This window comes from Bactrocera oleae, chromosome 2 (genome assembly GCF_042242935.1).
Source record: "Bactrocera oleae isolate idBacOlea1 chromosome 2, idBacOlea1, whole genome shotgun sequence".
Taxonomy (NCBI): Eukaryota; Metazoa; Arthropoda; class Insecta; order Diptera; family Tephritidae; genus Bactrocera; species Bactrocera oleae.
In genome coordinates, this window is record NC_091536.1 from 94,178,625 (window position 1) to 94,190,880 (window position 12,256).

Sequence of the window (12,256 nt, forward strand, 5' to 3'; positions counted from 1 at the left end):
CGTCTCTTTTGACTCGTAAAACTGTAAGTACCAGTGTGTGGAGCTCTAAATAATATTATATATGGGAAAATCAGCAAACACAACACCTTTCAAACCTTTCGAAATGTCTGACATTTCTCCTCTCTCCCACAATTGCAGTTGTCCAACATACAATCTCTAAATTCTTAGTCGCACTCTTAAATTCTAGAAGTATGATTGAGCAGTGATTCAATTACTCCTTCAATTCTTCATCTAGATCTCTGTCCGTCGTCCAATGTTGTATTTTCAGCTTTCAGAACGAGATTTCGTTGATTTTATACACTTTTGTACAAAGAAAAATGTTTGTCAAATGGAGGACAGGAGGGTCTTATACCGGCCCTGCCTACAAGTATTAGAACCTACATATATGTATATGTACTGTACTATACCTATTACTTCATCACTCTCAGGAGACATGCATACAAATGAACAAAGGTATGTAAGTATTGTTAAAGACACGTCTACGGTAACATTGTCCAAAATTATTCTATGCGGTTGCACGCAATCTACATCCCTTTCTTTTTAATATAATCTTCTCCTATTAAATATTCCGACACACGCCACTGTTTTTTCTTCTTACCGGCTATACATTCAACAATGCCTACAAAACAGCTGATGCCACCAAAACAGTAGAAAAGAGTTTATAAACAAAACAAAGACTGTTGATTGTCTTTGCTGTAAAATTTTTTTGGTTTTGTTATCTACGAATTTATAGCTGATAGCAATTTTCTATAACTATATATATAATATTGCACTTATAGAATAATTAATAATAGAATTATTAATTTAAATAAAATGACAGCTGTGCTTGGCGCTGGCATGAGTGGCCTATCGGCTGCTTATTATTTTCTTCAGAGGTTTGGATATCCTGCAACCGTATATGAGGCGTCCCATCGCGTAGGTGGCTGGATACGCACCGAGAGGCATAAAGACAAGGGCTTCATGTTCGAGATGGGTCCACGTACCATTCGTCCAAAGGGTGTTCAAGGCGCAAATACATTACAATTAATAGAGGAATTGAAATTGGCGGTGGATCCGATTAAGTCGTGGCAACCGGCCGCTAAAAATCGTTTGATATATGCTAAAGGTCAATTGTGCTTGCTGCCGAATAGCCTAGGTGGAATTTTCAAAACATTGCCACCATTCTCAAAACCACTAATAAGTCAAATTAAACAGGATTTGGTAGCCGGTCAGAAGAAATTGAAGCTTGCTGATGAATCAATTTATGATTTTGTTGAAAGACGTTTCGGTGCTGAATTGGCCAATTATGCCATTAGTCCATTAATATGTGGAATTTGTGCAGGTGATGCAAAAGAAATAAGTGTGCGTTTTCTAATGAATGACTTATTCGAAAAAGAACAAAAGTGGGGTGGCATCATAAAAGGCTTAATATATGAAAAACTATTTGGAAATAAGGACAAAACGGCTGCCGCGGGCTTATTTGCGGATTCAATGCCAAAACTTTATGAGAAATCGCAGAAGGAGAAATGGAGTATGTATAGAGTACCAGATGGCTTGGATACACTACCACGCACATTACGTAACTACTTACAAGACAAAGAGGTTGATATTCAACTAACATCGGAATGCCGGGAAATCACATTCACACGTGATGGTGTTAGGATGAACATCAAAGGTCATGAGGTGGAACCAATGCATATTATTTCAACAATTCCAACTCATAAATTGGCAACCTGTGTGAAAAATCAACATCCCTCATTGTCAGCATTACTTATGGCTATACCATATGTTGATGTGGCTGTCGTCAACTTACAATATAATATTAAGGATTTACTTAAGATGAAAGCGTTTGGTTTTTTGGTGCCACCCATTGAGCGTATTCCAATACTTGGCGTTATCTTTGACAGTTGTTGTTTCGATATGGAAGGCAATACGATACTTACGGTTATGATGGGCGGGCGTTGGTTTGAGGAGAATTTCGGCAAGGACCCAACACCGAAAAAGCTACTGGATACAGCATTGCAATATTTGGATTTAATAATGGGTATAGCAGAAGAACCACGTTTAACACGTGTTCACGTATTAAGGAAATGTATACCGCAATATACGGTGGGGCACACGCAACGGGTGTCTGATATACGAAGATATATCAAACACTATAAACTGCCGTTGACATTATGTGGTGCAGCATACGATGGAGTTGGTATAAACGATGTTATACTATCAGCACGAACGCAGGTAGAATCTTTGGATGCTAAAATTGTTTGAACTTAATTAGTAGCGCAGTGTGGTAGTATATTGTTAAACAATTTTCTATTAATTTATATTGAATTTGTATTATCCAAAAACAAAAACGATTTTAACAGTGTAAAACAACTGTGTTTCATCTTATTTGCCAAAGCCACCACGACAGTTTGGACTAGATTCTACAGTGTAATTAGGATGCCACTGTTTGGGAGTTTTAGCCTCTATAGATAACGCATGAACAAAATTACCAGCTAATTTCTCTTTCACAATTGAGTTCACCAAACGGTGGCGCTGTAATTACAAAGTAGAAAAATTTAGTTGTATAAGAAAACTTCAGAAAATCGCAAAATATACCTTTATTAAAGACAGCTCGTCAAATTTATCAGATACTACCAACACTTTGAAATGTGTTTCTGAACCTTTCGGTACGTTGTGCATATAGGACTCGTTGATCACTTCCAAGTGCAAAGGTGATAATTGCTCTGTGAGTGCGCCTCGTATTGCTGACTCAATTGGTGCGATTTGAGGTGTTGCAGACATTCTATGCAATTGAGCCGATCTTAATGTTACTAGAAGAAAGCAGAAGCTACATATTTATTTAGAAGTTTGCGTTTTAAAATCTTACTTACAAGTAGCGCTTCGAAAAACGTTCATAACTGTGATTGTAATACTTTTTATTTATTTTTAATTCCAGTAATAATGCCAATCAGCTGTTTTTGTTTTCTTTATTAATGCCCAAACTATGTGGCCACCTAAGAATTTATGATATAAATATTAAAATAATTTGTGACAACTTCTAACAGAGTATAGTGCAATATGTTTCTATAACAAATAAAATTGAAATTACAATAACATGCCAACATTTATTTATTATCTCTACTATAAATAAGAGTCGACATATTGTAATCAAGTAAGATATAAGCAGAGAACGTAAATGAATTCATTTACGTTCTCTGATAGAAGCTTATTGGGTAACGCTAGTCCCCAGCAGATGGCGCTTTCGGAATTAACTTCTCTCAGGTGGCAGCATCATTTTCACCTGAGATCTTCCTGTCAATTTGACAATTTTCCTTTAATATTCTCTTTAAACTCGTTCGTATTGTGCCAATTTTTTGGAAATATTTCTCTGTTTTTCGCATTTTGAACCAGCAAAATTATAGATTTTATAGTAAGTGCAACAGGTAAAGAGAGTTAGTTAAATAAGTAAACGATCTGCTGTTTTAAGTGAAAGATGTATTAAGAAAAAGCCTCAAAAAAGTCAATGCTATACTTTTCTTTAGAGCGACAACGGAAGCATAAAAAATCTTGATTTTTGCCAAATTAGGTTGTTAATCACGAAGATCACAAATCAGCTCTTACCAACTTTGCTAAACCACAAGTCGGTCAATACGAAGGCGAATGAAAAGCAGTTGGCTAATAAACGTGCTGTGTGTTAGTTGAATTGTGCCAAGCGTGTTGATCAAACAAGTGCAAACATTTTTTTTTTTGAATTAGCTGCCTTTATTGCAATTAAGTGAACGCCCATAATGCCGCCTGTGCAGTAAGAAATTTGTAGCTACTTGTATATAAGACATGCATAAATATGTATAACGACAACCTTAATACTACAAATAACAAGTTTAACTTTTTCAATTGGAGCACAAGCGTATGTCAAGCATTTCATATCGTTGATTGTCTGCATTCCAATAGATTTCATTCATTTGCTTATTATGAATGACACCCACGGTACTTAAGGCGTACGGTTTTGTTAAGTTTTGAACTTTAACTTAATATCAAGAGTATAATATATTATATAAATGTGTATATTTTCGATGTTGAAAATGCTGGTGCTAATTTGAATTAAAAAATATTTATATAGCATATTCAAAAATTCTATCTTACGCGAGATTTGTTCATCAATGACGTCATCCACCAACACAATTCTATTTATAGTGAGATAATTTAATGTTTTTGTTTTACGAACGCAGCGCCACAGCTTTGGGTAGCTACATACAGCGTTTGTTGATCGTTGTTGAACAATTTACAAAATAAATATATTTATGCATATTATAACTATTCAAGGCTTAATTATCGTAGTATGTAAATATGTTTTTTTTTAATGTAATAGCAGATTAGGTAAAACAATTGCTTTATCTTTCTTACAAACTTTTATTTGGGTTTGAAAATAACTTGCAACACTAGAACATAACCAGGAAGCTTACGTAGATTTTAGAATATTAATGTGGGTTTAATACCGATTTAGTCATATCCGTCTGTCTGTAAATATGCTAACTAGTTCCCTTAGTTTTTGAGATATTGATCTTCGTCCTTTTCTCCCTTCTCTTATATACGTATGAACATGGAGATGTGCGTTTATATATTATGTATTCATGCACATGATTTAGCGAGCCAGGAGAAAACATTTTATTAATAAATTAATCTCTGAATATCTGTTTTTGTGAGTTTTATTATTATTTTAATAAAGCCAAACATGACACGATCTAATTCGTTCTATACTAATAACGTGATTCATGGTATATTCAATACAAACATACATTTATACTTGTGCTCGAATTGAGAAACATTTGTGGTCTGTTACAGTAAAAATATGTTTCAGTAGGTATTCATTGAACATCTGCCAATTTATGAGTAATCTCCCCACAAGCAGAAGACACACTATGATCATTCATATACACATACATTTGTAGTTAATACAGAAAGCGTCTTTCTGACTTGCGTTCATGCATAAAACATATCTCTACATAGGTTTACACACTTTCTGTGCCCTTTCATTGCTTCTGTATGGTAATAAATTATGCTGTAGCTTATGCGAGTATAAAAGACTTCATTTATATATCTTTCACGCTTGCCCCAATTGCTGCTTCAACACAACGATATCGTGTGAGTTATTTTTTCTATTTGCAATATGCCTTACGGTCACGCCATTACGTGCTGCACACGTTCATTTCCACTATTCTAGCACACCTTCAGTTTGCCCTGATTTTCTTACTACACATTTAGTGGGCGAACTACTTTCAATCTCAAAAGCGCTCGCAAAATCGGAACATTTTCATCAATTAATAAAAATTATTCAAATCATCTATGTAGTAGATTGGTGTTAATGGTGGTGATGCAATTGTTTCAGTTACCTGTGCATTAATCTCGCATTTTTAACAAATAATGTGTTGTATTCAATAATTTACGGTGTACATGTAAGAGTTTATAGTAAAATATATTGAAGTGTGCTGGCAAAAGATATCCAGATATTATATTTATCACATAAAACATCTAAAAAGAAATAATTTCATATGTGAGTAATTTGTAAGTGATTTTTATCGTAATTGTAGTAAAGCATAAACAATTTAACATGCCTTAATACAGATGGTGATTGATCCGCGAACCGAGTCGAACTATTTGGAAAATGCTTTATGCTGCTACAACATCAACATCCGCGAATCAATTAGTGAAAGTACTGATACCCGCGATTTAGTGAAAGTGTTCAGAATAGTTGGTCAACAAGAAAACAAAAGCACTTTGTTAGTTATTATTTAAATTCATCAAGTTATTTATGCATTTGATAAATCGAGCGTTTCAAAACATTTGTATATGTGTGTCCTCTGCTATTGTTTTCAAATTATGGAGGCATATCAAGCTTATCGGTTTGCACAACTTTATGCGCATACTTGTGTATATATGAGAGTGCAAGCAGAAATACTGTAAGCTTTCAAAGCAAAAATAAATGCGATCAAGTTTAAGGCCATACTTTAACAAAAACAAAAAAGGCGTCAACGAAGCTATAATACCCTTCTCATGTGCATTTCTTCTGGCATAAAAAGGTCTTTACGGAGATCGTACCGTTGCATCGACAATAATAAGTGCCAAATTTCGTGAAAATTTCTTATCAATAAAAAAGTTTCACTTTTATAGTCTCCGACGTGTTAAAACTTGGTTGCAAACTTAATATCCTCTGTTAAGGGTATAAATATACAAATTTTATGCACGACGTAAAGAATAATGAATCATTAAACGGGAAAAAAACGTTTTGATAAAAAAAGAGTTTTCATGAGTTGAAATCGCCAACTGAGCTATAAACAGCTTAGTGTAATTTGAGCATTGAAAGTGTACATATTGAAATTTGAAATAACTCAGGATGTCTTTAAAAATGGAAATGTATTTTGAATGCAAAACTATAATACCTAAATATTCCCATAATAGTAATATGTTTTTTTTTCAATTTATTACCTTTCAGAATACAAGCAGCTGACATGTCGCTAGCTGCAATGCATTGTGCCCGTTGTGCGGACGGCTTCGAACCCAACGAGAAGATCGTCAACTCCAATGGTGAACTCTGGCACACACAATGCTTCGTGTAGGTTGCAAAATTTGCAAGTAAACTTATTAACAATTTAATATTTAAAAAATGTCTTGCCCACTTTGCAGCTGTGCGCAATGCTTTCGCCCTTTCGAGGATGGCATCTTCTATGAATTCGAAGGACGCAAATACTGCGAACGTGATTTTCATGTGCTCTTCGCACCGTGTTGCAATAAGTGTGGTGAATTCGTGATCGGGCGTGTTATCAAGGCGATGGGCGCTAGCTGGCATCCACAGTGCTTCCGTTGTCAAATGTGTGCCAAAGAGCTGGCCGATACCGGTTTCATACGCAATCAAAATCGTGCCTTATGCCATGAGTGCAATGCCAAAGTGAAGGCCGAGATAACGGGTCGTTATATGTGTCATAAATGCCAGTAAGTTGTATGAAAACGCAGCAAGCAATTGCAAGCGTTTGTGACGTATAAATTTTTGTTGTGCCATTACAATTTTTCACTTTTTTTTATCAAACTGGTTTTTATATGCATCTTTTACATACGAGTATATATATACATATATATTTGTTTCCTTTTAGTGGCGTCATTGACGATGCACCATTGCGTTTCCGTGGCGAAGTCTACCATGGTTATCACTTTAACTGTACGTCGTGTGGCGTGGAATTGGACTCAACCGCGCGCGAAGTCAAGAGTCGACCTGGCTTAACGGCCAATGATATGGTAAAATTTTGATAAATCGAAATTCAATACAAATATAAAAATGCTAAATATATTTCAACTTGCTATACACATTTTTAGAACGAATTATACTGCTTGCGCTGCCACGACAAGATGGGCATACCGATTTGCGGCGCTTGTCGTCGTCCGATTGAGGAGCGCGTTGTCACCGCTCTGGGTAAACATTGGCACGTCGAGGTACATGATTGGCATGAAGTTATCACTTTACATATATTTAACTAATCTGTTATTATTTTGGTTTTCAGCACTTCGTATGCGCCAAATGCGAGAAGCCTTTCTTAGGCCATCGTCACTACGAGAAGCGTGGTTTGGCATATTGCGAAACACATTATCACCAATTGTTCGGCAATTTGTGCTTCGTTTGCAATCAAGTCATAGCTGGCGATGGTAAGTTCTTTCATTTTTTTTATTTGCTCTAACACAAAAAATTCACCACAACGTGTTTTTTTGCACAGTATTCACAGCGCTAAATAAGGCCTGGTGTGTGCACCATTTCGCTTGCTCGATATGCGATATGAAAATGACGCAGAAATCGAAATTCTACGAATATGATGAGAAGCCAGTTTGCAAGAAATGCTATGAACGTTTCCCCAACGAATTGAGGCAACGTTTGCGCAAAGCACATGAAATGTCGATGAAGAAGAACTTCTAAATATCTGCGTGAAATGCTTATAACAATTAGAACAATACATTTTGAATGCAACGTTCTATTACGCAATGATTACTATATGCAAAGTGAGGCCAAAAAAGTCATAAAGCAAGGCATAAATGATAATTAAAATTTTGAAGACTAACTAATCCGTTGGCCGACGTTGAAAAATGCATTAACTAAGTGCCTGTAAACGATATTTTTTGTATTTATAATACGGACACTGTTATATTGCCATTATAGCCACTGTCTGAATACAAAACACATGCACAATACATACATATTTATGTGTGCCTAGTAAAAGCAACAACTAATAGTCAGTAATATTAACATGTACAGTAACTTTTTTATTCAGAAGTCAGTAGCTTGCGCGTGCGTATATATAATTTGCAGCGCTCTTTTAAAGTATACAGTTTACAAACAGCTTCCTAAACAATTTATTGTATTAAATAAGTGTTTTGTAAATGCAAACATATCCGAATAAAAGAATAAAATTGTATCTCTAATTATAAGGCGAAAATTTACTACTGCCAACCTCTTGACATCACTTTTAGTCTACGAGTACATACAAGTATAATATTTTGTGTTGTCCAACAGCAATGTCTGTCTGCCCTCTTATTGTATATGTGTCAATGCTGTTGTGCCTTTTACTCAGCCGCTAACTTGAATAAGTAATTTTTATAAAATTTAGTTTTATTGTTTTTTTTTTTTAAATATATCGTAATATTTTCGACCCCAAGTGTATCTGTTGTAATTTATGTAATAAATTTAAACTCTTCTGCAGCTAACATAATATTAATAGTGTACGCAATATTTGCTACAATATTTGTAAAGCATTTCGTACAATTATTTAACAATAATTACAATTAATTAGCATTTTGTTTTTATGTAATAATTTTTTATTTGTAATATCGTACAATAATGTGTGTTGTTTATTTAAATGTAAATGCTAAAGCGAACCGATTTATATGTTGGAAATAATGTAATAGAAACATGAATACAGCTGATTATAACAATGACTAAATAATGTTTTATTTATTGTGTTATTTTAGATTTAATAGATTAATTTTAGCATTACTGAAACGCTAAAAATAAATAAAGCAGTCTTAAAAGTAAGTCTTAAAAATATTTTCTTTACTTTAACATATTATTACATTATCCATCAGCACCAGGGTTGCGAATTATTAATTGATTCAAAAATTTTGGATTGAAAATCAGATTTCCAACTTGTAAGCTCAAAATCTTGGATCTTGGATAAAAAATAAATTTAGAATTAGTAATTAAAATGCAAATTTAATTTTGAATCCCAAACATCTTTGATTAAAAATAGAAAATTTAAATTTTTAATTTAATAGTAAAAATTAATGACTGAAAATTGAATTTTTAATTTAATAGTAAAAATTAATGACTGAAAATTGAATTTTTAATCCCAAAAGTCTTGCATTAAAATTGAAGAAAACATTTTTCAATTTAAAATTGGGAGTACCAAAAAAAAAAAAATCGAATTAAAAGCCGGAATGAAAAGGAATAAAAAAGTTAAGATTTACATATTTCTTACTGAAAGACCACAATAAAAAGCAATTTAATGTAAATTGCACAAAAATAAAAAAAGTTTGTTGATGTTTCATTAAAGATAAGCTTTCCTTTTCAAAAAATAACCAAAAACTCGAAACAATTTAAATTCTAAAACAATTTTATTTTCTTATTTCTTAATTATAAGCTTGGGATTAAATTTTTATTTCTTAATCCCAAATTGAGATTACACATCATTTTAAAATTTTCAATCCGGTATTTGGCATTATAAATTTAAAACTTTTTGTAATTAAGATTTTCGGGATTACAAAATAAAAGGAAAATTATTTCAAAAGTTAATTAAATTATTTTTTAATGCATTCCTTGTAACCCTGATTACCACACATAACTTTTGCCGCATTAAATATTTACTTTTAATATTGCTAATTAACTTTTAATTGAATGGATGTAACATACATATAAGCATATAAGCAAGTGTAATAACCATTTATGCTCGTTAAAAGCCTAATAATATACAACACAAACTAAAGTAGGCAGACTCGTTTGTTGTTATTGCACTTTTTTACAATTTACGTTTGAATATCTCATATAAAATACAACAGCAGACGAATATAAACAATTTTGAAATTAAGTACAATAAAAGAGTAGCAAAAGTACATATATGTACATACATCTGTTCATGTATATACATACATATGCACATATGTAGCCAAACTTAACCAATATTCCTAACTTCCAACTTTTTTGACACACAAAGCTTAGTTTTAATTTTTGCTCATTAATTCCTTTTCATTTAAGCTTATTCCGTCAATTTCTTTAGTAAATCTTCCAATAATCCTAAGTCCCTTACCGCAATTAAACCATTTCTGTTACATTTAGTATTGTCCACTTCGTTACTAACTTCCTGATAGCAAAGTGGTATTGGCTTGCACTCACTGATACTTCCCCGATAACTGTAAATGTCACCACCTAATGAACGTAATATAGCTTGTGGCGCACAAGTATCCCATTTGAATGTGGAACCTTTGCTCAACAAATACAAATCTACTTCCCAGGTAATAACTTTCAACGCTTTATGACCTGCACCCGCAGCAAATGCAAATTCATAACCTAACTCCATAATGCGTTGGAGAATATCACCATTTTCCGAACTGGAGAATATGCCCAGTCGATTATCACGCGCTGGTCGCTCAAATTGACAATTATTGGCTTGTAAATTCGGTAGGCATACGCCCCAAAATATTAACGAACGATATAGGTTTTCATCCAGTTTGTTGTGGAAGGGTTGTGATACAACACCAATCACAGGTGTGCCAGTAGTGCGATCGTAGACGCCCACTAGCACGGTAACACAGTCTAAGCCAGTTGAAGTAATTCCTGGAAAGTCGGTGAAAATGCTATCACCAGATATATACTCGGCAGTGCCATCTGTATTAAATGTATTTTTTTAATCAAATATTTATTATTTTTTATTGTAAATAAATGAAAACTTGCCAATTGGATCAATCCATATGCCCAAATTGCCGTAGTCTAAGTCCTCAGGTAGTGCTGGTATTTCGCCTAAAAGTGCTTCTTCGTATATAACCTCGCGATGGACTTCATTGGCGAGCACTTCCGCCGCTTCAACTGCAGGCAAAATAATATTTACATATGGTAATGTTAATATAAAAAAAAATCACTCTACCGTTCAGTATTGCACCCAGACATTGCGCTGTTTCCTCAGCAGTCTCACCAACTGCAATAGTCACTGACTCGCCATCTACATTAGTAAAATTTGGTGACTCTTCGCCGTTAATAGCTTCGCGCATCGCAGGAAACTTGAATAATGTGTAACATACAACAATATACTATTTCAAGCATGCGACTAATATTATGAACTTACCAACGCACCAATATCATGTTTGATAGTCTCTTGTATGAGCACATCTGCGAGTGTTTTGAAATCATGCTCGAAGCGCGCATTCGCTTCCGGTCCAGTCTTTTCTTGTACCAATAACTTCAGCAGCGCCTCGTTGGAGCGACACACACGCGCTATATTAGCGGCCTTTTCCGACGCATTAATGAGTTGCTGCACAAGATTTAGCTCCATTTTTTTAATATTGGTTATGGAATATATATGGCAGTGTTTGTCGGATGAAAAGATTTCTTATTTTCTAAAATTTGATAGTTTTCTTAATTTAATTAGTGTTATAATATGCAGACAAAATTGTATAGATGTTGCTACTGTCCCAGTCAAACACTTTTTTATTAATGCGAGAATTCGTAAGCGAATTTTTGTATGGCCTCTTCTTTTTCTTATTTTTTGTTTATAAAGAATATGTATTCACATTTGCATGGAAGTGTATAAATATATACGGCACAGTGTTTCCTTTAATATAGCCCTGATTGCGTTCAATTATTGTACAAGACGTGCCTAATAAACTATTGCCTATTTTTAGGCGAGCTAACTAGTGTTATAAAATGGTCAGGATAATATTCAACGTTAAAAAATATAGTTGCCAGTGTGTTATAAAATTTACCATTTTGTGACAAATTTAATTACGTTCTTATATTAAAATTAATAGTGTGCCAAAATTTAGTTACTACTTATTATGTTTTATGAAATAACGATATATATCACACCTTTTTTCATACTGCCGTATAAAAATATGCACATATTTGCTTTTTTGTTTTAATGAATAAATATTATTTAAATTGGTTTTCTCTCAAATATTAAGAGCTTCGTATTTTGAGTACATTAAAAGTTTTTAAAATTTTTAAAATTATTTAAACTTTCCATTTCAGCTCAGTCTGGTAGTACTACAT

General features: G+C 33.6%; 4 protein-coding genes across 7 annotated transcripts; 2 read left to right on the plus strand and 2 right to left on the minus strand.

Annotated features, from left to right (window-relative positions):
- The first annotated feature begins 661 nt into the window (after nucleotides 1-661).
- On the plus strand, nucleotides 662-2,812 carry Ppox (protoporphyrinogen oxidase). Its single transcript, XM_014245044.3, has one exon. The coding sequence runs from the start codon at nucleotides 814-816 to the stop codon at nucleotides 2,245-2,247; it is 1,434 nt and encodes a 477-aa protein (XP_014100519.2). The 5' UTR covers nucleotides 662-813; the 3' UTR covers nucleotides 2,248-2,812.
- LOC106625223 (bolA-like protein DDB_G0274169) lies at nucleotides 2,274-2,977 on the minus strand. The gene is made up of 3 exons (XM_014245045.3): nucleotides 2,856-2,977; nucleotides 2,581-2,795; nucleotides 2,274-2,517 (listed from the first exon to the last, which is right to left on the minus strand). Exons 1-3 carry the CDS (start codon nucleotides 2,878-2,880, stop codon nucleotides 2,368-2,370), a joined length of 390 nt encoding a protein of 129 aa, XP_014100520.2. The 5' UTR covers nucleotides 2,881-2,977; the 3' UTR covers nucleotides 2,274-2,367.
- Nucleotides 2,978-3,264: 287 nt separating this feature from the next.
- On the plus strand, nucleotides 3,265-8,945 carry stck (LIM zinc finger domain containing stck). 4 transcript variants are annotated; one of them, XM_014245042.3, is made up of 7 exons: nucleotides 3,265-3,394; nucleotides 6,455-6,574; nucleotides 6,646-6,951; nucleotides 7,110-7,251; nucleotides 7,330-7,446; nucleotides 7,515-7,656; nucleotides 7,725-8,945. In XM_014245042.3, exons 2-7 carry the CDS (start codon nucleotides 6,471-6,473, stop codon nucleotides 7,919-7,921), a joined length of 1,008 nt encoding a protein of 335 aa, XP_014100517.1. In that variant the 5' UTR covers nucleotides 3,265-3,394; nucleotides 6,455-6,470; the 3' UTR covers nucleotides 7,922-8,945. The 4 variants fall into 4 exon arrangements, with proteins under 4 accessions (XP_014100517.1, XP_014100518.1, XP_014100516.1 ...); XM_014245043.3 differs by having other exon boundaries at nucleotides 3,301-3,407; XM_014245041.3 differs by lacking the exon at nucleotides 3,265-3,394 and adding an exon at nucleotides 3,512-3,766.
- On the minus strand, nucleotides 8,245-11,898 carry Ipp (inositol polyphosphate 1-phosphatase). Its single transcript, XM_014245047.3, has 4 exons — nucleotides 11,334-11,898; nucleotides 11,136-11,268; nucleotides 10,946-11,077; nucleotides 8,245-10,879 (listed from the first exon to the last, which is right to left on the minus strand). Exons 1-4 carry the CDS (start codon nucleotides 11,538-11,540, stop codon nucleotides 10,251-10,253), a joined length of 1,101 nt encoding a protein of 366 aa, XP_014100522.1. The 5' UTR covers nucleotides 11,541-11,898; the 3' UTR covers nucleotides 8,245-10,250.
- Nucleotides 11,899-12,256: the final 358 nt, after the last annotated feature.